The sequence below is a fragment of the Colobus angolensis genome, unplaced genomic scaffold, assembly GCF_000951035.1.
Source record: "Colobus angolensis palliatus isolate OR3802 unplaced genomic scaffold, Cang.pa_1.0 Scaffold202, whole genome shotgun sequence".
NCBI classification, from domain to species: Eukaryota; Metazoa; Chordata; class Mammalia; order Primates; family Cercopithecidae; genus Colobus; species Colobus angolensis.
This window is the reverse complement of record NW_012115178.1, coordinates 6,077,977-6,105,804: the sequence shown is the minus strand read 5'-3', so window position 1 is coordinate 6,105,804 and position 27,828 is coordinate 6,077,977. Positions and strand designations below refer to the sequence as shown.

The 27,828-nt window shown below is 41.0% G+C and overlaps 1 protein-coding gene across 1 annotated transcript in view; it reads right to left on the bottom strand.

The window, feature by feature from the left end:
• The window catches only part of NPAS3 (neuronal PAS domain protein 3), a gene marked incomplete at its 5' end in the record, with an annotated part of 867,539 nt that overhangs the window by 13,043 nt on the left and 826,668 nt on the right, over window positions 1-27,828 (bottom strand). The window contains 2 exons of the mRNA XM_011941876.1: window positions 11,140-11,246; window positions 15,157-15,350. Of these exons, the coding sequence (XP_011797266.1) occupies window positions 11,140-11,246; window positions 15,157-15,350 (301 nt within the window). The remainder of the gene's footprint in view (window positions 1-11,139; window positions 11,247-15,156; window positions 15,351-27,828) is intronic.

Sequence of the window (27,828 nt, the reverse complement as noted above, 5' to 3'; positions counted from 1 at the left end):
ACAGGCGCCCGCCATCGCGCTCGGCTAATGTTTTTGTATTTTTAGTAGAGATGGGGTTTCACTGTGTTAGTCAGGATGATCTCGATCTCCTGACCTTGTGATCCGCCTGCCTGGGCCTCCCAAAGTGCTGGGATTACAGGCTTGAGCCACCGCACCCAGCCGAGGATCCCAAAACTTTTAAATGACCTCTTCTTAGATTTCACAAAGTAACCTGAAGACAGAGAGAGGATAAACACACCTGCACAGGTTAGCGGAGAATCTTGAAAGGCCCCAGACATAACTGGAAACATCTCTGCTAGCACACAAGAACATGTTCCTTGCTCCTCTGAGGCCTAGGGTGTAACCAGTTGCTTTTGGCTGTTGTTGCTGGAAGGAAAGCCAGGAGGTTGTTGTTGGCACCACCCCTTCCTCCAAGTTATAGGTGCTTTAGAGTTATAAGCTGTGCTCTTAAGAGGACAGAAGTGACCTCCACTTGTGAGAAGAATATTATAGAGATGAACTGGGAGAGATTTAAATCATCCTGGTTGAACTGTACCAGCCTTGCTTAGCTAACAATTAGAATACCATGAATAAGTGTCTCTTTGGCTATTGAAGTCAAAATAGTAATAGCACACACCTCTAACTGTGAAGGAAGATGCCAATACAGTTCAATCAAAAGAAAATTGTAGAGTGCTTACATTTTAGAGCATGTGACCTTTTACATCAGATATACCTTTCCCCTGCCACTTCTCCACCCCCCAAGACTGGATGCTAAGTTTTATTGAATATCTTTTTAAAATGTCACCTGGTCTCAGTCTGAGCTTAGTGGTTGGCCTATAAGAAATGTACTGCTTAGAGAGAATGATTCCTCACCCTGCAAATCTGATGAACTTTTTGCTGAGGCACACATCCGTGGCCCTGCACACAGTTACCAACAGAGGGATTTCAGTTTTCCTTGGGAAAACTTTGTCCACAGACACAGGCTGATGACTGAAAGGACATAAAGGAAGCCAGTGTCTGTGGCAGGAACATAATTCTGGTAGTAAATCAAAACAAATCAGTACAAGTTTGCCTTCAGAAATATGGAGGAAAAAAGAGAACGTGGTCTCTTCCTGTTGGGCTGTTCTACAAAATCAAAGCCAAAGATTCTAAATAGTGAGTTAGTTGTGTCATAAAAAGAAGGAAGCAGTCTAATTCAGTTTGAAGAGGAGATGAAGAACACATATCAAAAGCGGTCTTTTAGCAAAGTGTCTCACAAAAGGACATTTTAGTGGTTTGCATATGCATTAAAAAGCTGCAAGACATGGTGCATTCAGGTGAGTATAGAATAAATAGGAAATGGTGAGATCATCGGAGATTCCACACTTCACATTCACACAGCCGAACAAAGAGCTTCATTATCGTCATGGCGATAGGAGGACGCATCTGTGGCGCCATTCACCCCCTCCTGGAGGTACCTTCATCAGTGGCCGCAGAGAACGGAGAGCAGGTGCCTTCTGCTAGAAACTCAAAAATTATTTTTGAATTCACTAGAGTGTGTATCTGTGTGTGGAAGTGAGGGGGGTGTGCTAGAATCACACTTTCTACTTAATACCACAGTTGGGTGCTTAGCTGTAGCCACTGGTTCTCTTTCTACATTCACAAAACTGGCAGATGAAACATGAAAAAGAATACTGACTCTTTAATCTCTGCTTCTCCACCTAAGGCCCAAGGCAGGCTGACAGGGAACTTCATTCTGGAAACAGGACTTTCTTTCTTTCTTTTTCCTTTTTTTTTTTTCTTTTAATTCTGGATTACTTTTTCTTTGGCTTTTGAAAACTGGGCTATCGGGGAAAGAACTTGACATAGACTTAAAACAAGAACAAGTTTCCTTATCTAAAAAGTTACAGTCCTTGATGCTTACAGGAAGGTCATTTTCAAAACCCACAGGAGAAACACAATTATAGCCAGAAACTGCATTAAGTGCTTTATTTACTTGCAAAAGAGACAGTTTTTCATTTAGAACTGCTCATAGGATCAACTGAGGCTTTGATGCTGTGCAGATTTTTCTATAGATTTTGCAATTAGTGAGCTAGATGTCTTAAATAGGAGGCATCCAGAAATTGGTTTTTAGTTGTTTTTTTTTCTTTTTGTAAATCTATATGCTGAGCAATATTTGGTAGGACTGAAGGATATTTGATGCTTATTGTGAGTTATGAGCTTAAGGACAGAAGACCTGTGGATGTTCTGTGAATGAGTATGCATCATCTATGGATTTCCCCCCTAATACGCTAATGACAGGCCCTGCTTGAATTGCTATCTGTGTGATTTACAACCTCAGGAGAGGTTTTTTCCTGTACCACTGCCAATTGATAGATTTTTATTAACTGTTAATATTGAATCATGCAGAAAACTTTTCATTGATTTAGAATGCGTCAATTTGTTAAGTTTAAAAAATAAATTCCCCTTTTCTTCATGATAATGTACTGAATTGGAGAACAAGGCTTTTAAACACTGATAGTGTTCTAGGACAAGGAGAATCAAAATAATTGTTGGCACAAGGGACAGCTGAGATCAGTGTTTCACAAGCTGTTTTCAGCCCAACCAGGGAGTTTCAGTCCCACTCATTCATTCCCTTCTCAACCTAAAATAGTTAACGATAGAGTATTTTTTTTAGGACCTATACCTTCTATTTTGGGGGGAATTTGCTTTATAAATGAGAAGCAGTGGGCTCTTCGGCATGGAATTTAAAAATTTAAGGCTAGGAACTGAGGACAATGGTGGATTTATTCATTCAATCCATTTTTTTTTTTTTTGAATGCCTACTCTGTGCTCGTCTCTAGGGGATATCAGCGTGTGCAAAATGTGTCATGGGCCTGTCCTCCTACGTTAATCTCCATCAGTCTTGATAATTGCATTCCCCTAGTCAGTGATTGGTTTAGGTTTGGAATATGATGAGACACTGGGCAATGAAACTCAAGTGGGAAGTCTCTACTGTGAGAGGTTGTTGAAAAAGTTTTATTCACTCTGGAAATAGGGATTTACCACTACTTGCCTTTGAATGAGAAGGAGAGATGCTTGCCAATCATTCTCACTAATAAGTTTATAACAGTGACAACTGTATGGCATGTGGTATGTAGGTCTATGAAAGCACAAGGGGGTCGGACTTGGGCTGGGTGCATTCTTCACCACCCTTCAACAATTAAGTGTTATCAAGTACTGAAGTAGTTAATCTGCTTAGGGCATAGGCAGAAGTGAAAACAGACAAAAGGGATGATGTGGACCTTATACTCAGATTTATTTTGTCTCTGGTGGACCCTGTGCTTCTGGAGGCCATCATTTGGTTAAGTCCGCTAAACAGCTTTAAAAAGAAATACATAGGTAGTGAGGCACAGGTATATAAAAACTAGTGTTTCAGAAAGTCAGAAATATTTCCAGGAGCCCAGACAAATTCCATTTGTTCATCTGTTATGTAGATTTTTAGAAATCCAAGTACTTTGTTGTGAAAACATAGATTCTTCCATGTAGCAGTCACTGTTGGTCGTCTGCTCAACAGCTATTCTGCCACTTCCTTCCGGGTAACAGAAGTCTGATTTTGGGTTTTATGTTGGACGGCCACCTCCTAAATCCCAGGAGAATAAACCTTGATTGTTTAAGCCAGATACAGTAATTCTACCCCCTTGCCAGTGAGTGGCTTAGGCTTGGGTACTCGATGACACATGGGACTATAAGACACAAGAGGTTTCTCCCTGCTCCCTGGTGGGGAAGTGCTGCTGGGAATGTTTTCTGTGCACTCCAAAACGAACACAAAACATCGACTGACCCCTTCCACACTTTGGACATTGCCCCATGAGGAACTGATGATGGGGATGCTATCTTGATCTTCTGATCATGAAGAGAAAGTTAAGTCATTTTTACTGGGATTGTCTGTTACATGTAACCAGGTGCAGTCTACTTGATATGCTGCACCAAAAGTTCTAGGAAGCCAGAGAAGATGTGGGAGTTCAAGAAGAGGTTTGAATGACCTGATCTTTAGTTAGCCGTGCATGTGTGGGAAAACTGTTGTATGTTAGACACATACATGAATTAAATCCTATGCCACTTATTTAAGTTAAAACAAGTTTTTTGATGATATGTAGGGTATCACTGAACGTTTTCAGGAAACAATTTAAAAAATAGTTTGTATAAGATTGAGAACAAGATGCCATTATAAGAAGTAATGGAATTGATTTTATTTGGGTTAACTGATTTAGGTTAAAATGGATGACTCAGAAGTACTGATTTTTTTTTTTTTTTTTTTTTTTTTTTTGAGACAGAATCTCACTCTGTCGCCCAGGCTGGAGTGCAGTGGTGTGATCTTGGCTTATTGCAAGCTCCGCCTCCCAGGTTCATGCCATTCTCCTGCCTCAGCCTCCCGAGTAGCTGGGATTACAAGCACCTGCCACCATGCCCAGCTAATTTTTGAATTTTTAGTAGAGACGGGATTTCACTGCATTGGCCAGGTTGGTCTTGAACCTCCTGACCTTGTGATCCACCCACCTTGGCCTCTCAAAGTGCTGGGATTATAAGCATGAGCCACCGTGCCAGGCCAGAAGTATTGATTTTTTTTTCTTCTTCTCATCATGCCTTATAAGAGCAATGGGTTATTTTTTGTCAAATACAAGGTTTTAAAAAAACTATAATAAAAGCAGCTACTAGGCAGGGTGCAGTGGCTCACGCCTGTAATCCCAACCCTTTGGGAGGCCCAGGTGGGTGGATCACCTGAGGTCAGGAGTTTCAGACCAGCCTGACCAACATGGAGAAACCCCATCCCTACTCAAAATACAAAATTAGCTGGGCGTGGTGGTGCATGCCTGTAATCCCAGCTACTAGGGAGGCTGAGGCAGGAGAATCGCTTGCACTCAGGAGGCAGAGGTTGCGGTGAGCCAAGATCATGCCATTGCACTCCAGCCTGGGCAACAAGAGCAAAACTCTGTCTCAAAAAAAAAAAAAATAATAAAAATAACAAAAAATAAAAAGCAGCTACTAATTGAAATAATAACAAGGAAAAGCTCGTGAATCCATGTGAGAATTATATTAGAATTTGTCAGTCAAATCAAAGTTCTGGCTCGCTCTCTGGGGAGACAGAACAGATCATGTGTTTGCGTTCTATGTCTCTCCTATGCTCTTCTAAGCCTGCAATGCCTTAGACCCCTCCTCCATCTCTCTTGCCATCCTCTTTCAAAGTCCAGGGAAAATCTGCCTCCCCTGGGGCTTTCTCTCCATCCTCCCCTTAGTTACTTTCACCTCTGGGGTTTCTGTGTTTTGTTTGCACATCTCAACAGACCTCATTTCATACTAGCTATTCAGAATTGGCTGTTTCATGCTGCCTTCTCTACTAGTATGTAAGCTCCTCGAAGGTGGAGACCATACCTTGGTTGTTTTTGAAACCTCACAGCGATGACACAGGCTTTGCATTAGTAAGTGCTCACAAATGTTAGGTAAACTTGAATAGGAAAAAAACGACTGCTCATATTCACTCATACAGTCAAGTACACAGGAAAATATTTGCCCAAGGGAAAAAAGAAACAGTAAGATCTTTTGCTTATTAGGTTGGATATTACCATGTATACTCTGTTAAATTTTTCCCGTTGATATTTAAAACTTTACATCTTTGTAAAGAAGTCAGCTTCTTAATCCTATTCTTGTTTCATCTGAATACTGATGGAGCACCCTAAGAGTTATTTCACTACTCCCCTTTTGCTACTCTTCTCAGAATTCATCCAATTTGAGAGGAAAAGACAACCCTTCAGATACTCAGTTTGTATTTACTGTTTATGTCATGTAAAATAGTGCCTTCTAAATACTAGTATAGTCTGTACTTTTCAAGCTTTCACATGAATATGAGTCAGTTGGGGATCTTGCTAACTGCAGATCCTGATTGGGGAAGGCCTTAAAACCTGCGTCTCTGAGTTCCCAGGGGGTGCCTATGCCGCTGCCCCACTGATGCACAGTGTAGTAAGCACAGCAGGGATGTGCCGCTGGAGCTCAACCCTCTTACTGGTCTCTCATCTCTGTGCTTGCCTGTCCATGGACTTTAAAAGCCAAAACGAGCACTGTCTCCCTGCCGGTACCCCCCACCAAAAAAAACGAAACAAAACAAAACAAAAAAACCAAAAACAAACAAAAAAACAAGTAAGACAAAATAATACAAATTCATTCCTGCATAAAAACCTGCCTTTATCTTGTCTCCTCGTGACAGTTTTTTCAGTTAATGGCCAGGCACACGATGAAGGCTGACTTGGCTTCTGAAGAAAGTCAGACATGGTAGGTATTACATGCATTTCCTTTCATGGGGATTTTCATATTCATATGGCAGAAGGGGAACGCTTACTTGCTTTGGGAAAAGTCCAGCCAATGACCAGGTTGCAGCTAAATCCCTGAAGACCCACCCCTGAAGAAGGGCTGAGATCAGAACACAGAAAAAAGTCCCCCATGCTATCTGCATTTGGCCCACCCATCAAACTTTCCACCTTTTCTCTTTCCTTCACTTGCAGCTTCCGTTTCTGTGTGCAGTGGCTGCATACCCAAACCAACAATTAAATTCCCCCTTTGTTTGTGTGGCAGATGACAAATGCATGGAGGACATCTTGTGTTGCCTAGGCAGGCAGGGCACTTACTTTGATTGATGCTCGGTTGTGGAAAAAAATGAGCTGGGAAGGAATTACAATGGAGGGCCTGCAGACTGGAAGGGGATATACTAATTAGTCCTGCATTAAGCAGTCTGCTTGCATTTGGCGATGAGACGCCTTCAGGAGGGAAGTGTAGGGGTTATTGATGCAAAACAGCATGGAATGCATTATATCAGGTAGCTGTATATTAGTTTTGTTAGAAAGTATAGAAGTTTGTAATTAAGAAATAAACACTTAAGCTACTTAAAAAAACAAAAAACAAAAAACAAAAAAAACAACCCTCAAGTATATCGGATAGGCCATGCTTTATAACTGCCTGTGATCTCAAAGGCAATCTGCAGTCCTTCTGTCTTTCTGAAATAACTCTTCCAGTGTCTTCTCAGACTGGGTCAGGTGCTAGGAAGGAAAAAACTGCCACCACACCTACAGTCTCTGGCTCCTTTTCCCTGAAATCCCACAGCTCCACAGCCTTGAGCCTTGCTGGTGGAGCAGAACCTCATAAAGAGAAAGGAAGTTTTCCCCTAGGCCACTCTTTAAGGTTTTAGAAAGTTGTTGCTGATTGGACGCACAAAGAACCCTAGGGATATCTAAGACAAATTCAGCTCTTTCTCTAGACAAAGGGCTGGATTAAATGGGAATAAAGAACAGTGCAAAGCATGCATCTGTTTGGTTTAGCATTCTATTTTTGGGGGGCTACAGGCAGAAGTAGAGTGGTAGGTGGTTGCACTGAAACCTTTCATAATTGAAGAGCCACACAGACACCATAGGTAACTGGAGTGTGTAATTGTGAGTGATCATCTCTCAAGTCTGTACCTCCTGAGCAATGGAGAACTGGAGGGAAGAGGAGGTGAAGATGCCCCAGTAATTACTAATGTGAATGGTTTAAAATTCTAACCTTTACATGATGATTTGACCTGAAGAATTGGTGAAACTGGTTTTAAGCAAAAGAAATCACAGAGATCTTTGGTGACAGTGTGAAAGAAGGGGCCCTAAAACTCCCTTGGTTTTACAGTTCCAGTGTAGTTTCACTAACCTACCATGTTGACGTCAATAATGTGATTCTTACTGATTCTTTCTGTTGAAATCCAGTGAACTATCAGTCATCTCATGTTAACTTAGTGGAAGAGTAGATGCTCTAAAGTTCTTGGTTCAATTTATCAGAGTTGTAATCCTGGTACAGTTGATATTCCTCTTTACTTTTCTTATTCTAGAGACAAGTTCATTTATGGATTTACAGATGCCTAGGCAAGGAAAAAAGATATAAGTGATAAAGATAGTATTTTTAGTTATCAAAGACTATTAAGTCTTTTTAAAAAAACATTCTATCAAACTGGGGCATAAGACAGATATTAAAAAATCAGAAATATTATCAGATGACTACAACCTATCTTTCAGGACAGAACCAGGAATTGTGCCAATAGCTCTAGGAAGAAAAACTAAATAGTTAATGTGGTTTATTTTTTAACCATGCCTTTGTTTTAGAATTCTATCTTATTCTTGACCCGATTCTATGTCGCCATGACCTTCTCCTGCCAAGAAGGCACAGTTGAGGCATCCTTCAGTAACAGCCTAGGGCTTTGGACAAGCAAGATGCTGTGCTGGCTTTTTGCCTTTTCTTCCAGTGTTTATACAACCAAGACTTATTACATGGTCTGTCATTTTGTTACTGGGCTGGCTTTGGTTTGAGAATTAGGTAAACATCAGACATTCCATCACACAATTTTAGACTCAATCTTACTTTATAATGATGTTAATGTTTATTGTACAAAGCGAGATGCATTTGTATATTTTAGCATTTTATTTCAGTCACAGAATGCAAAACTTGACACTGGAATCAGTTTGATTTTTTTTGTGTGTGTGATTGAAGATATTAAGCACTACAAGAACGCTGAAATTTCAATCTGATTAGGATCAAACTTCTTCAGGATCAAAACACTCTTTTTCCTCCCCCTACAGTTTTACTAATTGTGTGCTACTTGACATTGTGGAGTTATTCCACAGCATGATAGCTAAATATGTGAAGTGTATTTTACTATGCAGAATTATCAGCTCATTCTATTTGTTTTTCATGTGTTTAAGGTTATTAAAAGAACTCAAAATTAGAAGTCATGTGTATGAGTTAAAAGAATGAACCCAATCATTGTTAGTAGGCTGAATCATAAAGCAATAGCCAGTATGTCAATATCAAGTAATGAAAAAAATCAGAATTTGAAAGCATACCTTCTCTGTTTATTAGCTGGCAAGATACCAGAAAAATTAGGAGAATAGCACAATAGTGAACGGTGGAGTGGTTTATTTTCAGCTCTCTCAAATTATTCCGAGTACGGAAAATGAGATAAAAGTAAACTGGAAAGAAAGGCATCAAACATATTTGTTGGAGACCTTTGCTTAATGGGGAGAAATGAACTGCCCTCGCTCACTGTTCCTGAGGAATTGTGTTTCTTCAAACTGTAAATCAAATCCCAGAGAGATAGCATGATGTTTTCCAAATAATAACTGAGGAAGACAAAGGACAAAGTTCTTTTTGTTTTTTTTTTTGCAGCATCAGGTTTCTGAATTTAGACCTTAATTAAGATTCCAAAATGAGAAGGTATCCCCCTCTCCACACATGGTCTATGACAGTGTTCCTAAAAACAATATATTCATTTGTGAAGTCTGGATCTCTAGCCTATATTATTCCGAAAATATATCCATGGCTTCTTCCAAAGATCCTGATTTTTTCACCATTTTCTCTAAACTCTGAGTAACAAAGAACCTGATGTTTCTTTTGAGGAAACCGCATCATTTTTTCCCCCAATTAATTGAAGAGCCATCTGCTTCTACGATACACACCACCCATTCATTCTCAGCAACAAGTGTGTTCCCTAAATCCCTGGTGTGCAGTATCAAGACACACGCTCCGCATTGGGAGTAGAATCTGCTGTCTTGCAGGCAGACTCTTTCCAGAGACGTGGTGCATACACATTCTGACACTGAACTTGGTTCCATGTCAGTGTTGCTAACGCAGGATTAAAAACACAGTACAGGATGTTCATACTTTGAGACGCTGGCTAGCTCAATATCTCCATGTTTCTGAGTTTGAAATGAAGAAATAATTGCAAAGGGCAGGAAAGACATGAAATAGCTCTCTTTGACCATGATAAAAAAGGGGAGAGGAGGTAAATACAAAGGCCACTTGGCTGGCTTTTTCTGCATAAACGCTTCAACTTTAGGCTGTACCATCTCATTTGTGGCACCCTGTGTGTACAGCCACGTGTTGTTTAATGATGGGAATACATTCTAAGAAATGCATCGCTAGGGTATTTCATCAGTGTGTGGCTATCACAGAGTGCACTGACACAAACCTAGATGGTGTAGCGTACTACACACTTGGGCTATATGGTATAGACCAATGCTCCTGGACCAAAAGTTGTACAGCATGTTACTCTACTGAATACCGGTAGGCAACTGTAACACAGTGGTAAGTATTTGTGTATCTAAACGCAGAAAAGGTGCAGTAAAAATACAGTATTATAATCTCATGGGACCACCATCGTATATGTGGTAGGTAGTTGACCAAAACATGGCTAAGTGGCATGTGACTATATTTAAATTTAGAGGTCTGAACTGGGATTAGAACCTTCTAGGGACATAGCTGTGGGTGAGGTCGGGAGGGGGGTACTCATTTTTCAGAAAGAGTCTATTGAATGGTCATATAAGAAGTCTATTGAATGGCCAGAAGAGGGCCACCAGACCAGTGCTCTAGTCAGACCCTTTCCATGGACAGAGTGAACAGCTAGGGCAGTTGGATGCGGGGTCCTGCACGATTCTGCTGGTACGTCGCTGGAGCCAGCCACATCACTGACGCTCCTGCTTTGCTCACATGCACAGAAGGTCTTTTGGAGTTCAGCCTGTGGCTCAGGGGCTGGGAGCCATATTCAAAGAGCTGAGATAAGTTTCTCTTTCCCAGGAGTTGGAGGATGGAGAGAGCTACTCTTCTGAATAACTCTCTTTCCAGAAACAGCGAAAACACTGCCTTCGAGAGCTGCTGTGTCCACACAACGTGCTCTGCCCCATCTCCCTGGCTTGCCCCTCACCCCAGTTTTGTGGCTGGTCAAGTAGGCATTTTTATAAGGCTCTGGCTTATTTGAACTTGTCTTCTCCCACATGTATTTTGAAACTAAGACCACAAATTTCAGAGTGGAAGTTGCTCTCCAGCAAATGAAAGGGTCAAGGAAGCACTTAAGACAAAGGTTTCCCCACCACTTCACAGGAGAGACAGCACAAGACACCACAGAATTCTGGGTGAGTGCCCAAAGATCCAGCAATTTCTCTAGGCCCGAGGTCCAACTTTCCATCTAATTCTAACACCAGTTGAAATGATTGATGTCTCACTTTTTCTCACTGCACACTGACAGTCATCTGAAATGTGCACAGGAAAGATGAAGGGAAAAATCAGCACTGAAAGCAAACAAGCCTCAGTGAGAGCTGACACCGGCCGGGGTTATTCCCCCACACAGGAGGTACTTACAGTCCAAGTGACTGTGCCTGATGCCCTCCACGTCTTCAGCATGGATGAAGTGGTAGCATCTCTTCCCTACGATATCTACAGGGGTCAGATCCATATAATCACTAATCCTACAAAGAGAAGAACACAGGCTGGAATTCAGAAAGGAAGAAATAGAAACTGTCAAATAACATAGAAACAGATCTACTGCCACATTTCATTATACTACTGTACCCGTGAGGAGGTGGCACTGTGAGGGAAGCCCTTTATAGATAAGATTACTTCTTTAACACGTAACAGTCTTTTTTCAAAAGTAGGAAATGTGTTACATCAAGCGACTGTGTTTCAATAATTAGATAGGTTTTTCTCTTTCTTTGGCATTAAGAATGCACATTTAGACAACATAATTTCATGAAATTATTGAGAATCAGTAACAATGCAAGATCCTCATTACAGGCCAAGATAATTCAAGGTTACATAATAAAATAAAAACATGTTATGTTTATACCAAATGATTAGAGACACCTTTCATTTAAACAGATTGGTCTTCTATTGGGTATTTCCATGAAAAAGGGCTTCAGCAGCTTCTTGGCACAAAGTCCAAATTGGCATTTCAAGGGATATAATTTAAATGCTGAGACATACAGATGCCTGGGGGTATTATCTTTTTTAGTCTTAGTCATTTGGGAGCTCAGCTTTCACTCCTGGCCCTTTTAACTGGTACTTTGTGGTGGATTCCGCACAAAAACTTTTAAACCATTTCAGCAGCTCTTCCAGGCTTGTGCTCGACAGTACGTGTGTGTAAGCCTCTGTCACTGATTGTCCAGACGTCGATGTCCTCAGGCAGAGCACGGAAAAATAGAGTCCAAATTGGAAAACATGTTGGGGGAATCTGCCTGGTTTACGCAAACATGTCAAAATGCTTGTTACCCTCTGTATTACCAAGTGCAGATTCCTTTTGGTCAGTCCAAAGTGGAATATATTTCTTGTTTAATTTATTCTCTTTACTCTTCATGTGTGTGTGTGTGTGTGTTTTTTTTTATGACTTACGGCATATGGTCTATTGAAATATGAAGTAAATCTTTAGAAATGACACATTTAAGAAACACATGTGATCATTGTTAAGAGAGTTTTCTGGCCCCCAAGGCAGGGAAATAAGAAAGAAAAACAAACAAGAAAAGAAACATAATTAAAATATATTACCCAGTGAGCGAATTTCTCAGTGTCTAGCAATTCAAATAATATTTTTGGCCGAACTAGGATTTTTGGTAAGATAAGATTAATTGGGGAAATAAAAAGGAGGGTTTTCTAAGGATTTCATGGGTTTTAGGTATGACACAGAGTAGCTGGTGTTTTCCTAAAACCATTAGCTATCTTCCAAGCGCAGTTACACCCCCTTTCTGCAAATGAGGGAACAAGGATGTCATTAAAAGACCCTCCCTCACTGGTGTTTCTGAAATTTGCCAGCTCCTCTGAAAGCATTAGATGTCGGCTTTGCCTGAGGCCGTCCTTGGGAATGCAGAGAAGAATGGTCTGCAGAGTCAAGGAGCAAGCCTTAGTTTCTAGTTAACAATTCCCTAATTAAATAATAAACCCCAGGAAAAAGCCACTCCAGTCTTCAGGGAAGGCATTTCTTTAGTTTATTCTTTTCTTGAATTAAATCCTTCAAAACGATCTAAGCCCTTCTCTGTAGCAAAGCCTGTTACTGTGGTGAATGTGACTAGCCCGGTGTCTGAGGGTGTCTTAACATCTATCTTGAAAGCACCTGACCAGTTGGATGACCTATATCAGGATCAGAATCCCGATGGCATCTTTTACTCTGAGCCTCAGTTTCTTCTTCTGTAAAACAATCCGAAAGGTTGGTGAGGGGATGAATGAAGGGAATGAAATTAATATTGCACAGTGCCTGGCACACAATATGCTTTTCCTCAGATCAAATATGCAATTACCTTTCATACAGGTATTTTTCATAATTACTATCATCTGCAGATGGGAAATAATGCTATATTGTATTGGCTAATAAAGGGGACTGTGAAAGCTTTTTTTTTTTTTTTTGAGGAAGAAAAACGCCAAAAGCAGGTCACAGAAAATGATCTCAATTACTAGAGTGGCACCATGAGGCATTCGGGTCCATGGAGCTTGTCAAAAGAATTAATGAGTTGATCACGGGAATGAAAATTAAGTGATGTTTTGGGATAGGACAATCATTGGAAGTTTGGTAAATAAGACGAAGCCCTGTTCTTTGGAGGGAGAGGTGGCTGGTAGCTAAATCAAGGATGCTGACTTGTGTTTTCAAAAAAGCAAAGCCATAGTCCATCCTCTGACGTGACGTCTGTCTTCCCTGGTTGGATCTCCTTCTCCAGCATTCTACATTTTTAATTAGAGAAGAAATAGCTCTATGGGCTGTAACTGGGTTCTTTCATGGGTACATATGTATGAAAAGTCCCCCTCAGAGGTTATTCTTTCTGGTCACTTGCCATTCAGTCTGACTTCTGAAGAAAAAGAAGAGACTCCAGGGAGGCTCCACAGGATGTAGCTAAGTACATGGGCTTTTGAATCTCTTGGCTGAGGACAAGTCAGTCAATGTTTCTCTCTTAGCTGTAATTGCCCAAAGGCAATGGAGACAGCAGCAGCACCTGCCTCACAGGGCTATCCTAAAGCTTAAGTGAAATTGTGCAGGCGATGAGCTTTGCACACGGCCTATGTGCAGTAAGTGATCAGTAAATGCCAGCCATCTTTATTAGGACCTGCCAACTTCAGTGAATCATACTGGCTAACGCATGTTCCCTGATGTTCTGTGACCTTTCCAGAATACTTTAGACATGCCCACGATGTCACGATCATAAACATTTTAATAAATGCCAACAAAACTTGAAATGCAGATTCAGAGTTTCTTATCAAATAACAGCAACACGTTCATGAGATCTTCTACCCTATTGAACACTCATAGCTCAGGTATCTTTTCCCAAGGTGAATTCTTTCCTTTGAATCAGATCCTGGTCAGAAATGATAGGCAGCTTCCAACTTTTGACTTCAACATCTTCAGCGCTTCCCAGTGGACTGAATGCAGGGGCTATCTTCTTGGTTAGTCTCTGGAGAGGTCAGTTCTACAAGTCACTTGACCAATCTGCTCTTAAGTTTCTCCTCTGAAGGCACTGATGGGGCTCAGTGAACAAGCCTGACAACAGTGCTGCAAAAGCATCCTCCCCAAATTGATGCAGTAATTCTCCCTGTGGCACCCGGGGAAGGACAGTATCGCCAGAGCTTCCTTCACACACCTGGTATGTGGGCAGCTCCTCTCCACTGCCCTCCCTGCACCCCATGGTTTCCTCTTCAAATCAGTCTGATGATGGGCTGCTGACTTCTAGGTGAAAGGTCTGAAGGGGCAATGTCCCATTTCCTTGTCCCTTGCTTTGTGCTTAATGGAAAAAGTGAACTTTTTAACCAGAGGCTAAAACGTCCTTTTATAAAAGCTTAGTCTTGAGGAAGAACTGCCAACTCATTTATATGATGAGTCATCTTTTTCTTAATTTATAAAAGTGAAATCCTCAGGATGACAAAGTTTTATTTAACAGCTTTGCAAATTTATTTTTCATCCTTTTTCCTCTGTGGACCTGATTCTCATTTGTTCTTTCCGTGCTTAGCGTCTGTGTGAACACTGACCACTGTGAGGCCGGGCCCTCGAATTAGGCAGAAGGGGGTACCACTGAGGCATCAGGCAATACATTTTACTGCATCATTTTGCCAATGGTATCTGAGCCCTGCTTTCTTCTTGGGTTCTCAGCCAAAATGGGCCTTCTTTATAGCATATGGATGTCTGGGTATCCCATTTCATTTAATTGTTGTCCCTAACATAAATCAGGGCAGCAATGTAAATTTTAAATAAAAAGCATGTTTGGTGTCAGTCCAAGTGGCCATTAAAAACAAGATCAGGATTTAGAATGAGCCTCACTGGGAGAGTACCATCCTTCAGACGGCTGAAACACAACCCTCACCAATGTGCAATGTGCAACAGGGCAAATGAAAACAAAAACAAAGTACCTATTTTCACAGTAAATGATATTGAGGTCCATATTTACTCGAGTGACGAACATATGGCAGTCAATTCTGACTTCATTGATCGTCGGGGGAGGCAAGGCATGCGCAACAACCACAAGACCCATGATTTGGCTGGGGACGGTCCTCCCGTGGGACAGCGACACTCTGAGGCGTAGCCGGCCTGTTATGTGAATCACCTGTAAAAGAACATTAAGTACAGGACACCAGTCAAATTTACATCCCAGATATAACAGCATTTCTTTTGAGAAATGCAAAATTACATCTGGAACAACCAACATTAGCTTGTATCTTCTGTAATCATAATGGCTGTCGGCATGCCCTCAGCGTCCTTGTGGCAAGAGACAAAAAAGATAGTATTACACTCCAAGCATTACTCAAGGCAGCATTCTTATGGTGCTGTTGCTATTTTTAAAGGACTTCGTTTTTTTGACATTAAGGGAAAGCTCATAACCAAATAAAATGACCAAAAAGTTGAGCACTGAGTTGCAAAAAGGACATATGCATTATTAGCCCTTATTAATGGACGACGTCTGTCTCTCTCCACGTCTGTACTTGAGTGGGATTATATGGCCATCTCCTTTCAGATGTGTGGCTCTGAGCCTGCCTTCATTCAGGGGTTGATATTGCAAAAGGCCAAAGACTCCAATGAATAAAACTCTCGGTGGCAATGACATGAATGGGTGCTTTCGAGGACAGATATTTCCTGTCAGGCAGTACTGAGTTCCCAGTGATACAGTGATTTATTGCAGTGCCCTATGGGGTTGATGGTCAGAGGACTTTGGCCCGTGATTTGTCCCTGGAGCTCATACTAAAGTAGGGTCAGGAAGACTTGAACCATCTTAGTGGCAGCACAGAGGTATTTGCCTGGAAATAGGAAGGAAAATATTGGGCTGTAATTTTCAGTTTCTTGGCCAAAATAGTCCAGGCCACCTGGAACCAAGCAAACCTCTGCATATAAACTGCACATAGATGAGCCATAGTGACAACTTCCTCAAATGATGCTCTGGGGAAACAAAATCATAAAAGGGTAAAAAATAGGAAGGATTTGTGCCACTATGCCTTAGGTTGCAGATGGAAGGGCTGGGTGGGGGTGTGTGCACACATGTGCAATGTCAACTCTAGCTGTGTTCCCAGGACCCTGCTACAGTGTGGGGAATCCTCCAAAGCATGTGAAATGGAGATACTGCCATGATTCACAGTACCATGGAGCTCAGTTTACTAGCTGAGTTTCCATATGTGCTTTGCTGCTCCAAATGCATCACTGAGTGCCAAACTATCTTGAGATTCTACTTTTCCTCCTTTGCTATAAGGAACGGAGTGGGAAGTAGGTCTCTTGCCTCCCAGAAACAATATGATCTAGCGTCTGCTTTCCTTCCCAGGGGCTCCACTGGCAATTCCTTTTCCATTTTATTTTTGTTTCTTTTAAGTTACTTGGTTTTCCAATAGTGGGCCCACACTACTGTCAGTCAGGAAGCAGGATCAAAGCTTACAGGGCTGCCCTTCAGAGTCCTGGCTGTTTTAAATAATACCTTTTCCCTGTCACCCTGCACATTAGCGCCCACAGCTGTGGATCTGGAAGCACCAATAAGGAGGATTATTTAGGTTATTTCAGCAGCAGCTTTTCGACCACCCACATTTGAAGTTGACTAAATTCATACTTAATGCACCTTTGCTTTAAGCTTTGGTCAGATGAGCTACTTTATGAATATTTGAAAATGTTCCTAGAGGCAAGGATGCTAAAACACCATCACAGACACACATTTTTGCAAGACCTCATTAACTAATAAAGAAATAGCTAAAAGAAATGGGATTAACTTCACAGGAGGGGTGTTAACAGTCCCTGGTCCTCCTCCCAGCTAGGCTTACATAGATGCTCATTTATCATTATCTGTCTTGTTTTATCAGGAACACTCAGCTTCTTGGAAAAACACAGATCTATAAATGCTCAGGAAAACACACATCCAGAAATGATATGCTAAATAAATCCCCACTTGGTATTCTATTCCAAAGCAATTTAAAGGCGTCTGGGTTGGAAAACATTTGGGGAAGGCAGACAGGCCACCGGGAGGGAGCTGTCGGCATGTTACATTGACCTGGCCTCTGATCTCCAGCTTTGCCTGTGGCCATCATGGTATTGAAGGGGGTCAAAGTTGGGTCCCGTAGGAGTCTAGACTTGCAATTTTCTGATTCTGTTACCACTGGCAAGTCACGCAGCCTCTCTGTGTCTCTATTTCCTTTTCTGTGAAATGGAGCTAATGGTGACTATAAACTGTAAAGAATTCTACACATTTAATTATTATGTCTCTATTTGCCTTTAAAAATATTGACCAGTAAGGACAAGGACCAAGTATTAATCTGGTGTTGTTCAAAAGTCTAATAAATGACTTACTATTTTAAAGGATCATAAAATTTCACATTTGGAAGAAAACTGGGGAGGGTCTATCTTCGCTCCTTTCCCTTTTATTTTTAGGTGAAGAAGGAGACTCCAGAAAGCTCATCCCTGCCCAAAGTCACCTAGCTTGTAAATGGCAAATAGTGCCTGGATCCCAGGTTTCCATGTCTTATTTAAGAGTCACTTCAACTTAGTGTTATACCTGTGTGCATATTCACATTGAATGAAACATTAGAAATATATACCAGATGCCAATTTATTAAGTAAACTGTATATGAACTTTTGAGAAGATTTCATTTATAACTAGAAGCTCAAGTTATTTCAAAAATCTTTGAGAAGTAGCATAAACTGAAAAGAAAACTAAGAAAATTACCAAAGTTGTAACTAAATAGTTGTCAAGAAATGTCAAAGAACAATCAGAGGGTGTGTTTGTCTGTCTGTATGTATGTGTGGGTTTCAGGGAGGGTGGAATTGAAGAGAAGAAAGGGATATCTGTTAGATCCCACAATTTTTAGGTTTAAATTAACATATTTTTTCCAAATTCATTTCATAATGCCAACAGAGCTTTTTCTCCCCAGCTGACAGGTTATGTTCAAATTTCAGAAACATGTCTGACAGCATGTATCCAAACATGTAGATAGCTGGATTTTTCATTTTATAGTTGCTTTTAAGGCTTGAGATGTACAGAAAAGAATATTGTCAAGATGGCCTGGGTTCAAATCCTAGCTCTGGCACTTAATAGCCACACAACTATGATCCTAAGACAATTGAAATGACTTGCTTTGTTTCCAGGTTAGTATATCAAAGATTTAAAACCTAGAACAAAAAAAAAGTACACTGCCAAGATTTTTTTATTTTTTTTTTGAGATGCAGTCTTACTCTGTAGTCCAGGTTGGAGTGCAATGGTGTGATCTTGGTTTACTGCAACCACCATCTCCCAGGTTCAAGTAGTTCTCCTGCCTCAGCCTCCTGAGTAGCTGGGATTACAGGCATGCACCACCATACACAGCTAATTTTTGTATTTTTAGTAGAGACTGGGTTTTACCATGTTGGCCAGGCTGGTCCTGAACTCCTGACCTCAATTGATATGCCCGCCTTGGCCTCCCAAACTGCTGGGATTACTGTGCCTGGCAGTTCTTTTTTTTTTCTGAATAAAGTTAACACAAGGTATTTTCCTGGTTCTTTAGTTTCTAAAACACATAATCTATGAGGCACCTTGCTAGGTGCCGGGAAGCTGACCAAGGTAAATCAAATGTAAATCTGTCCTCAAAGAGTTTCCAGACTCTAAGTGGGGGGGCGGGGGGGGGGGGAGGAAGACATCTATAATTATTTCTAATATGGCCATAAGAGGGAGATGATTCCATATCTGATCAAGAAAGTGGGTTTTGATCCTGGTTATGTGATGGAGTCACTTGTGAAGCTTTGTTAACATGTGAATTCCCAGACTCTATCCCCCAGAGTTCTAATTTGACAGGAATGAGTTAGGGTCCAGCATTTGTTTGTGTTTTAAAGCTTCAGAGGTGATACTAACTACCTGAGAATATCTGGCAAATGGGTTTGGAGTTACACCAGTGGTTCTCAACCATGGCTACACATTGGAATCAACCAGGGAGTCTTGAAAAGTCCCCCTGTCCAGGCTGTACCTGAGAGTTGTTAAATGTGGATCTCAGGTGTTGGGGCACTGGCATCAATATTCATAGACATTTTTATAGTTTTCCAGGCTGGGCATTGTGGCTCACACCTGTAATCCCAGTACTTTAGGAGGCTCAGGGAGGAGGATCGCTTGAGCCCAGGAGTTCAAGACCAGCTTGGGCAACATAGGGAGACTCCCATGTCTACAAAAAATGAAAAAATTATCTGAGTATATTGGTTCATGTCTTTGGCCCCCAGCTACGTGGAGGCTGAGGTGAGAGGATTGCTTGAACCTAGGAGATCGAGGTTGCAGTAAGCCATGATTTCACCACTGCATGCCAGCCTGGATGACAGAGCAAGATCTTGTCTTAAAAAAAAAAAAAAAAAAAATCCAAGTCTTACAGGGCTGATTGGAGGGAATGAAAATGTGTGCAAAGTGCCTAGGTATAACGCCTGATGTGTAATATATGTTCAACAAATACTGTTTGATTAATTAACAAGCATGTTCCATAAGAAAGGTTTGTAATAAGATCTTCAGGAGTTCAGGGTAGGAAGAAAATATTTTCAGCTGAATGGATCCAGGAGCATTTCAGTTGGTGTCAGCAGGAGAAAAGACAGAGATGGGGCCAAGGTGGCAGGTACAATCAATGGAAATTGGCAGTGCGACCTGAGGAGAAGAGCTGGTATCATAATTTTTGTGCCTGTCCCACAGGATGATGATGACAATAGACTAAATGGTAAATGGTAACTAAATGGTAACCAGTGGAGACAAAGATGATTTCCCTGTGAACAGTTTGTACTTGAGCAGCCTGGGAAGATCCCGGAGAAGGTGTGCAGGGGATAGTTGAAAATAAGAATTAGGCACTTAAGTGATGACAGTTGAAGGTATAGTTCTGGAAGGTTATTTTTTTTTCTTCCTGGAGGTGATAATTAAAACCAAGAAATTCAATAGAATTGCCAATGGAGAAAACATACATGAGTGCCAAAGGCATTCTTCTCCACTTTGAGTAGCTGAAGCCTCAGGCAACTTATGTTTTTGTTTTTTGTTATTCTCTAAATTGTCTTCTTGCTCTATAATATTTCATTAAAAAGCCAGAACATTTCTGAAAGCTCTTAAGCACGCTTTTTCTCCATCCACAATTCCATTCTAACATAAATGCCAGGCTTCCCATACCACCACCAATCCCAGTGCTAACATATCACAGAATGGGTATGGCTTCCTTGTAAAGTTAAGTAGGTGAATGTAAAATGACGGTGAATACAAATATATAAGCCTAGATTCTAATATGTCAAGAGCCATCAAATTATAAAAATAATCTACTTGCTTTAAAATGAAAGGAATATTGTGGGGGGTAAAAATAACATTGTATTGGGAAACAGAACATCTGTTTTCAGTCCTGGTTCTGGTAACTTTGGCAAATTTTCTAGCTTGGCGAGGGTAGGATTTCCTCAGATATAAAATGGTATCAAAGAATCAGGCAATGATGCCTACGATTCTCATTCATTTCTAGAGAGTTCTATAACCAAATGCCTAATGGAGTGGCCTTTCCTGTGCTGTAGCATTACCCCACCTCCTCCTTTATGGTCCCATAGTGGGGGCAGGAGTTTCAGAATACAGCTGCAAATTGATAAATGCAGTTTAACAATTCATTAATAGGGATCTTATGGATCATACTTGAATTGAAATAAATTTTGGTTCTGGCCAATGCTGGGTAAAAGCTGCCTCAGTGTTCAAAACGTTCATCTTAGTCTGGTCTTAAATCTCATCTACAGACATTCTTCAGAAGAGCTTTCTGAACTAAAAGATTCTTCGCCCCTGAGCTCAGTCTTACATAAGAGCTCGATCCTCATGTTTCCTTTCATTGTTCCTGTTTTATCATAAAAAGCTGTACAAAAATGCTAAAGCTCATATTTTTCTAAACTCCTTACACAGCACTGCCCGGATGCCAACAACAGTGAAGCAGAATGCACAAGATTTCTGAGTTGAAATCCCATCATCTTTGATAAAAATGTCCACATTAGCATTACTTGATCATCCCATAGTGAGGAAATCATTGTTTTATTTTTTCTTTTATTTTTCATCTCTGCTACAAGGAGTGACTATGTGTGATGCTGTTAGATGCATGTCCGCAGAGTTTAGGATGAGTGTGGGAGTGTTAACAAGCCACATTACTTGGGCAAATGTATATTTCTCTTCCTGCCATATGCTCCTTTCTGTTTTCTGTTGGTGATACACACTTAGATGTGCTCCACTAATACCCTCTCATTATAAACAGGCCCTTCACAAAGACCTTGATAAAACCTCTCCTCTGTCAATACTTGAGGAAAGAAAGTCCATGATGGAAAAATACATCTGGAGGCTATTCTTCTTTCTTTTAGGAATAAATCTCAGTTCTAGTAATATAAAATGTTCTCTTTAACAAAAGGAAGTGCCAAGTACTCTGTGCAGTATTTTCCACATATAATGTGAAGTATAGAATAGGGCTAGGCAACTAGGGGAACAAAAAAGGCTGCAGGCACGAAAAAAAACGACAGAGTCCCTGGGTTTAGAGCATCTTCAGAGATTTTTCACTTGTCCTTTAAGGAAATCCAAATTTACCTTAAAAATTAAGCTTCCTTCTGGCACTCTGGTCCCTTTTCTTTTTTTCCCTCTGTAGAAGTCTGGTTTAGCATACAGATCGTCAAATCACTAGCTCAGGTGGGAGAGTCAGCTAATTATTTTTAAGTGACGGGGGCTTTGAGGTGGCCTGAAACCTGCCGAAAGATAAGGGCTTAGCCGGGTCTTCTGAACCTAAACATCTAGCCTACAGCATAACAACTTAATCTGAACCAGCATGAGAATATCAACCTTGTGTAAATTAATTCATGCAAATTTATAGGGAGTGTGGCTTCCAGGATTTAGACCATATTCATAGGCTGGAGAATCTGCCCTAGCAGACCTGCTTCTGTTTCACTCTTGCCACCTAGGTCTTTCCTTGCACAAGGCCTGAAAAAACAAATAACAACAAAAACAAGCCTTAGTTGAAACCAGGGGCTTTTCCACAGACGCAAGCACCATGGAGAAGCAGGCTCATAACTGAAGGAGGAGTCTTTAGACCCTCTGGGAGGCAGAAGCACAGTAGAATGGCATTTCCTTTCCCTTACAGGATCTCAGATTTTAGTTCTAAAAACTGACTTTAGAACTAAAACTATAGGGCCAGGCGCGCGGTGGCTCACGCCTGTAATCCCAGCACTTTGGGAGGCTGAGGCGGGCAGATCACGAAGTCAGGAGATCTAGACCATCCTGGCTAACACAGTGAAAACCTGTCTCTACTAAAACTACAAAAAATTAGCTGGGCATGGTGTCAGGCACCTGTAGTCCCAGCTGCTGGGGAGGCTGAGGCAGGAGAATGGCGTGAACCCGGGAGGTGGAGCTTGTAGTGAGCCGAGATCGTGCCACTGCACTCCAGCCTGGGCGACAGAGCAAGACTCCGTCTCAAAAAAAAAAAAAAGAACTAAAACTATAGGTTTTGTCATAAGTCACAATGGGAGTTTAGCAGTTGGGGATGAGAAAAGGCAGAACAGGGAAAAGCTGACTTCCTAAGGTGGAAGTGAGATCCAGGGAGGGTGTGACAACGCAAACCTCCTCCAGCGCCCACGGAGGATGCAACGGTAGAGATGGTCCTGGAACGCTGTCATCAGCTATGTATGGAGATAGCTATTAACTCAGGAAGCAAGTGGATGGTAGGGGTCTTTCTGGGAGTTTGTCCAACCAAATTCTTGTAAGATCAGGGATATTCAATATTACACAGAAGTAAGGGAGTAAGATTCAGCACTTAAGGATAGAAGACCTGCAGCAATTAGGTTGTCAGGGTTTCAGGTGGGCTCTAATTAAGGGCAGCTCTGGTGATGGATAAGAGAGCAGGTGAAACTGGGGTCCAGAGAGAGAATCCTAGCCAAAGTTAGGAAAGAAGGCTGGCAGAAACCAGTCCTATGACATAAACAGTCTACAATTACATAATAAGTGTTAATTCTCAGGGAGTCCATGATCTTTCACTTGTTTTAAATGGGAATGAGGTGAGCAGGAAGAGCGATGTAATTGGAGCACACTGTTTGATGCTTGGTCTGATTCCTGAAGAGACTAAGTGAAGTTTGGTTCAGGAAATGGACAGATCTGAAGTTATACATAAGGACATTCCAGACTATGGAAGGCACAGGAAAAGGAAAGAAGTCAAGGGCTAACTTCTGTGCTCTACCTGACATACTAAAGTCCTAAAGGAAAGCAGACTTCAGGTACACGTATGCATGTGAACACGGGTATTCTTACTCTTACACATGAAGTCAGCTCACTTTGTTCAACACCCAAATTATTAAAATGACTAAATGGGCCTGGCACATGACGGAAAACCTATTTTCTTTACTTTCATTGGAAAGCCTACAACACCTAATGCTGATACGAGGGATTTCTTTTAAACGAAAACCCTCTAGGGTTAGTGGTTCTTACATTTCAATGTGCACAAGAATCACATGGAGAGCTTATTAATAACGTGGATTCCCAGGTTCCTGCCGCAAAAGTTCAGATCTTCTAAATCCAGAGAGGGGCCTGGGAATCCGCATAACAGCAAGAACTCCAAGTGTCCTGTATGACAGTGGCTGGCAGGGCATGCCATCCACCCAGCTGCAGCTTCTTCTCCATCAGGGGAGCTGAATGAATTGAGAGATCTTAATAAAGATGACCCAGGTGCACATCACAGACTGCCTTCTAAACGAGCAAAGAAAGATGAACATATATTTATGATTAAAGCTGTACTTAAAAAAAAATACTACTCTGTAGAACATAACTTGTTGCCTTTTGGCTCTTTGAAAATGGAGGATCAGTGCATGAGAAGCAGGAACCCTTGGCTGATGTGGGATCAGGGCATATTTCCTGTGCACGCTCCTTTATCTGTGAAAAGGTCTGCGTTCTCTCAGTGGCCACACCACAGTGCGCTGCACTGTAGCGCTGTAAGCCTCTGGGGGAGGCTGAGCTCTGCCAATCCCCTCCCCCTAGCCCAGCCGGCCCCTGGCTGAGCTCCTGATTAATTCTGGGGATTCTGAGAGGTTAACCCTTCATTTGATGGCTCCAGTGGGGAGCTGAGAGATTGCTGGTAATTTTTCACTCTTGGTTCTTTTTTTTTAATGCAGAAATATTTTCTAAGGGAGCAAATAAAACATTATTTTTAAAACCCACATTTAAAATACATTAGCCACAGCGTTCTCTTCTTACATGACTGTATCCTCCAAACAACAATTATTTCCCATCCATCTCTCTTAACAAACTTCACATACATAGCATAAAAAATATAGTTATAATTACAGCTTTAGTTTCTCAAAATGTGCCTGACCCCCCCATTTGCTTCCTGTTCCCTTTGGAGAAAATAGTCTTTCTTCTACCAAAGATAAGATTTTTTTTTATTGGGATAGTTTAACTAAGCTGGAGAGATCTCCTTAATGAGATTATGTAAATGTATGCCAAGGATATAAACCACATTTTCTCGGAGAGTGGAACACTTCAAATATCATTTAATAAAACAGGACCATGGGTAGAAACACCTCGATAAATTGTTAAGGGGCAAAGCAAGAAGGCTGAACTATACACATCTGATCAAATTTCATTTGATTCAGTTACTTTATTAAAGTCTCCTAGAGAAGGACAGAGGCCCATTGTACTACTGTGGAGGGGAACTTTTTTTTTTCCTCTATCACTTAATGTGAAGGAGGGGGGTGTCGCCCTTCACGGCCCCCTGAGGCCCCTCGTGGCTCAGTGTCACTGTCTTGAGGGTAGAGAGGCAGTTCTTCTCAATATTACAGACTGCAATTGTATTTTCCAACATTATATAAAAAAAGACTCAGAACTAGTCCCATGTCAGGCAAGGAAGAAAAACCGCTTCCCTACTCCCTCGACTTAGCACGGCCCCAGGAAGAAGTACTATACTATATTGATGCACTTTCTTTAGAACCCCTGAGCTCTTATTAGAAAAGAGATAAATATTTTCTATTTCCTATTCTATTTCCTATTAACACCTTTGTTGAATGTGCGTTTTACTTAAATGCCCTGAATTTCCCAACTAGGCTTGTTCTAAGTTAGTACTTAAACTTTGTTTCTCTTTGTTTGTCTTGAGTTTGCTAGCAGAACTTGGACACAGACACTAAACTGCAATACATGCAACAGATATTCAAAGACAGCCATGTACCCCTCTGCCGAAGATGGTAGTCCTAGAGAGCATTCTGCTGCTGTGAGAAAATGTTAAGGCAGCCTCATGGAAGGATAGCCTCCCCAGTGCCCCCATTTAACTTCAAGGGCTCTAGCAGAATAAATGATTATATTTTGATAACAAAGGAAAATGTGAAGCCAGACACTCCTGTCTTCCTCAGCTTTAGAGGACGTAGAAGTAAAGACAATTGTCCATGTAGATGGGTAGAACAGCCCTAGGGAAGTACAACTCTGCTGTCTCTTGAGGTGAAATTTTTTTAAAAGAAGCCATCCTCTTAAAGGGGAAACCACAAATAATAGTGATTCTATTTCTTATAATTAAAATTGTTTAACGCAAACATGTGGGTCGTATATATTTTGGAAAACAAAAACCCAATATTCCCCAAATTTAGATATAAAATTCCTTAGTGATCAAACCTAAAAATGATCAATTTCCAAGAGGCTGCAGTAGGTATCTGGAACTCTTAAAGTAATGAAAGGACAAAGAGACTTGTCTTAAGGCATTTTAGACACAAATATATGTGAGAAAGAAAGAATGCAGACTGGAAGTCAATATTCCTCACTTTCCCTGGCATACTTGGGCAACATATAGTTCTTGTTTGATGGCAAGGACCTCCTTTCTCAGCATCTATTTTTTCATTGGGAAAGTGAGTAAGCCTGACTACACTGCATCTGAGGCCACCCCTTCCTTAGCAGGGTGTATTTGAATCCAATCTCTTTAAGATTGGACTAAATCTTAGTCCAATCACTAAACTCTAAGCCTCTGTAACTTTCTATCTCTATTCTCTTCTTGGTTTACACTCTTTGCTAGGCACAGGTGTTCTGTGTTTAATATTAGCACAGGACATTTTCTTCCATGTTTCTTAAGCTGTAACTCTGTAATATTTTAAAAGACTGTTTAATTCGACCCTATGTTTCATCCTAAATGAGAATAATTTCTAGTAACAATATGCCTCTTGAAATGTCTCGCTTTACGGAGTGAATGAATCCATAGCGGTGCCAAGTACCTCTTGTGTTCAGCACCCCAGAAAGACCGCAAGCAAGCTGGAGCTGGAAGGGGCCATGGAGACCACTTGGCTAACCCTTCCACATTAAAGAAGTGAAGACTAAGGTCTGGGCAGGTGAAATGTCCTGCCCGAGGGATGCAGGGCCAGTTAGCGGCAGACACAAGAAGAGAAGAGGTCTCCTAATATCTTGCCCAGCGATTTTTCTACTATTCAGTAGTGCATTTCAGAGAACATATCCCCTTCCATTTTCCTCTTTTGTTTTCCCAAATGTGCTTATTTCTCTCTATATAAATGATTCGATCAAACTTAAGATTTTAACCTTCAAAAGACCCCACGGCACTGACATAGGTTATTATCTATTCAGCATATGCAATTCAAAACACTCATATGACTTTTGTGCGTGTCACCAGCTCATTTGCTGCATTTGGTTTATTCAGCCATGATTAGAGATAGTCATTTACAGTCACACATTTGGAAACTCTTTAACAAGCTTCTAGCAGTTTCCTTTCCAAAGCTGTTTAAATAGATGAGGGTGTGGTGTCAGCAGCGACAGCAGTTTCCTCCATACCACTGATTCCCGCTGCTATTCGTATGTCTTTATCAGGATTTCCATTTTGTAGAAAGGCTTTAAAAAAAGCCCCAAAACAAAGATGCACATTCCAGAGCCTGTAAGTCATCATTTCAGGAAGACTGACTCTAAAAATTAAAATTGAAACCACCACAAGATAACCTGAAAGTTCCCTGAAATAAAAGTCCTCCCCCTCCCCCTTTTTATTTTAAAGAATACTTTTTGAAGTAATTGGCTCAAAGACTGTTCTAGTGCAGATTGCTGCAAGTGTGCTCTTGGCAAGAACATCATAAGCACTAGAAAAACTTTAATATGCTCAAGAAGCCAAAAACAAACTGACATCAGGAACTCAAGTGTGGGAACAAACAGGGAAAAAAAAAAAGAGCATCTCAATTTAATACAAACCTACATACAAAGGGACCAATTTTTATGATTCATGGTTTAGCATACAATGCAGTTGTCCTCTGAGTGAATATAGAGTAGTTATACATAAGAAATTAGAATTATCAATTTGGGAGAATTTCTCAAGAGTCCTTTTGGTATGTAAAACTGCAACTATAATGCCTAAGAAACTACACATCAATGCATTAAATGAGATCAGGTTGGGATCTATTTAGAAAAGAAGAGTTTAAATTTGGAGAAGCATCTCTTTGATTTGACCTCTGGAGCAGACCTTCTGCAGGAGAACTCAAAATGAATAGCTTTACTTCTCCCTGTAGCCTGGCTTTCTGGGTCTTTAAAGTATGTTTGAATATATGTAGCATAAGTTGGGGGTGGAGAATTATTTTAGAAGGGTCTTCTGTATGGAATGAAATGGGAAGAA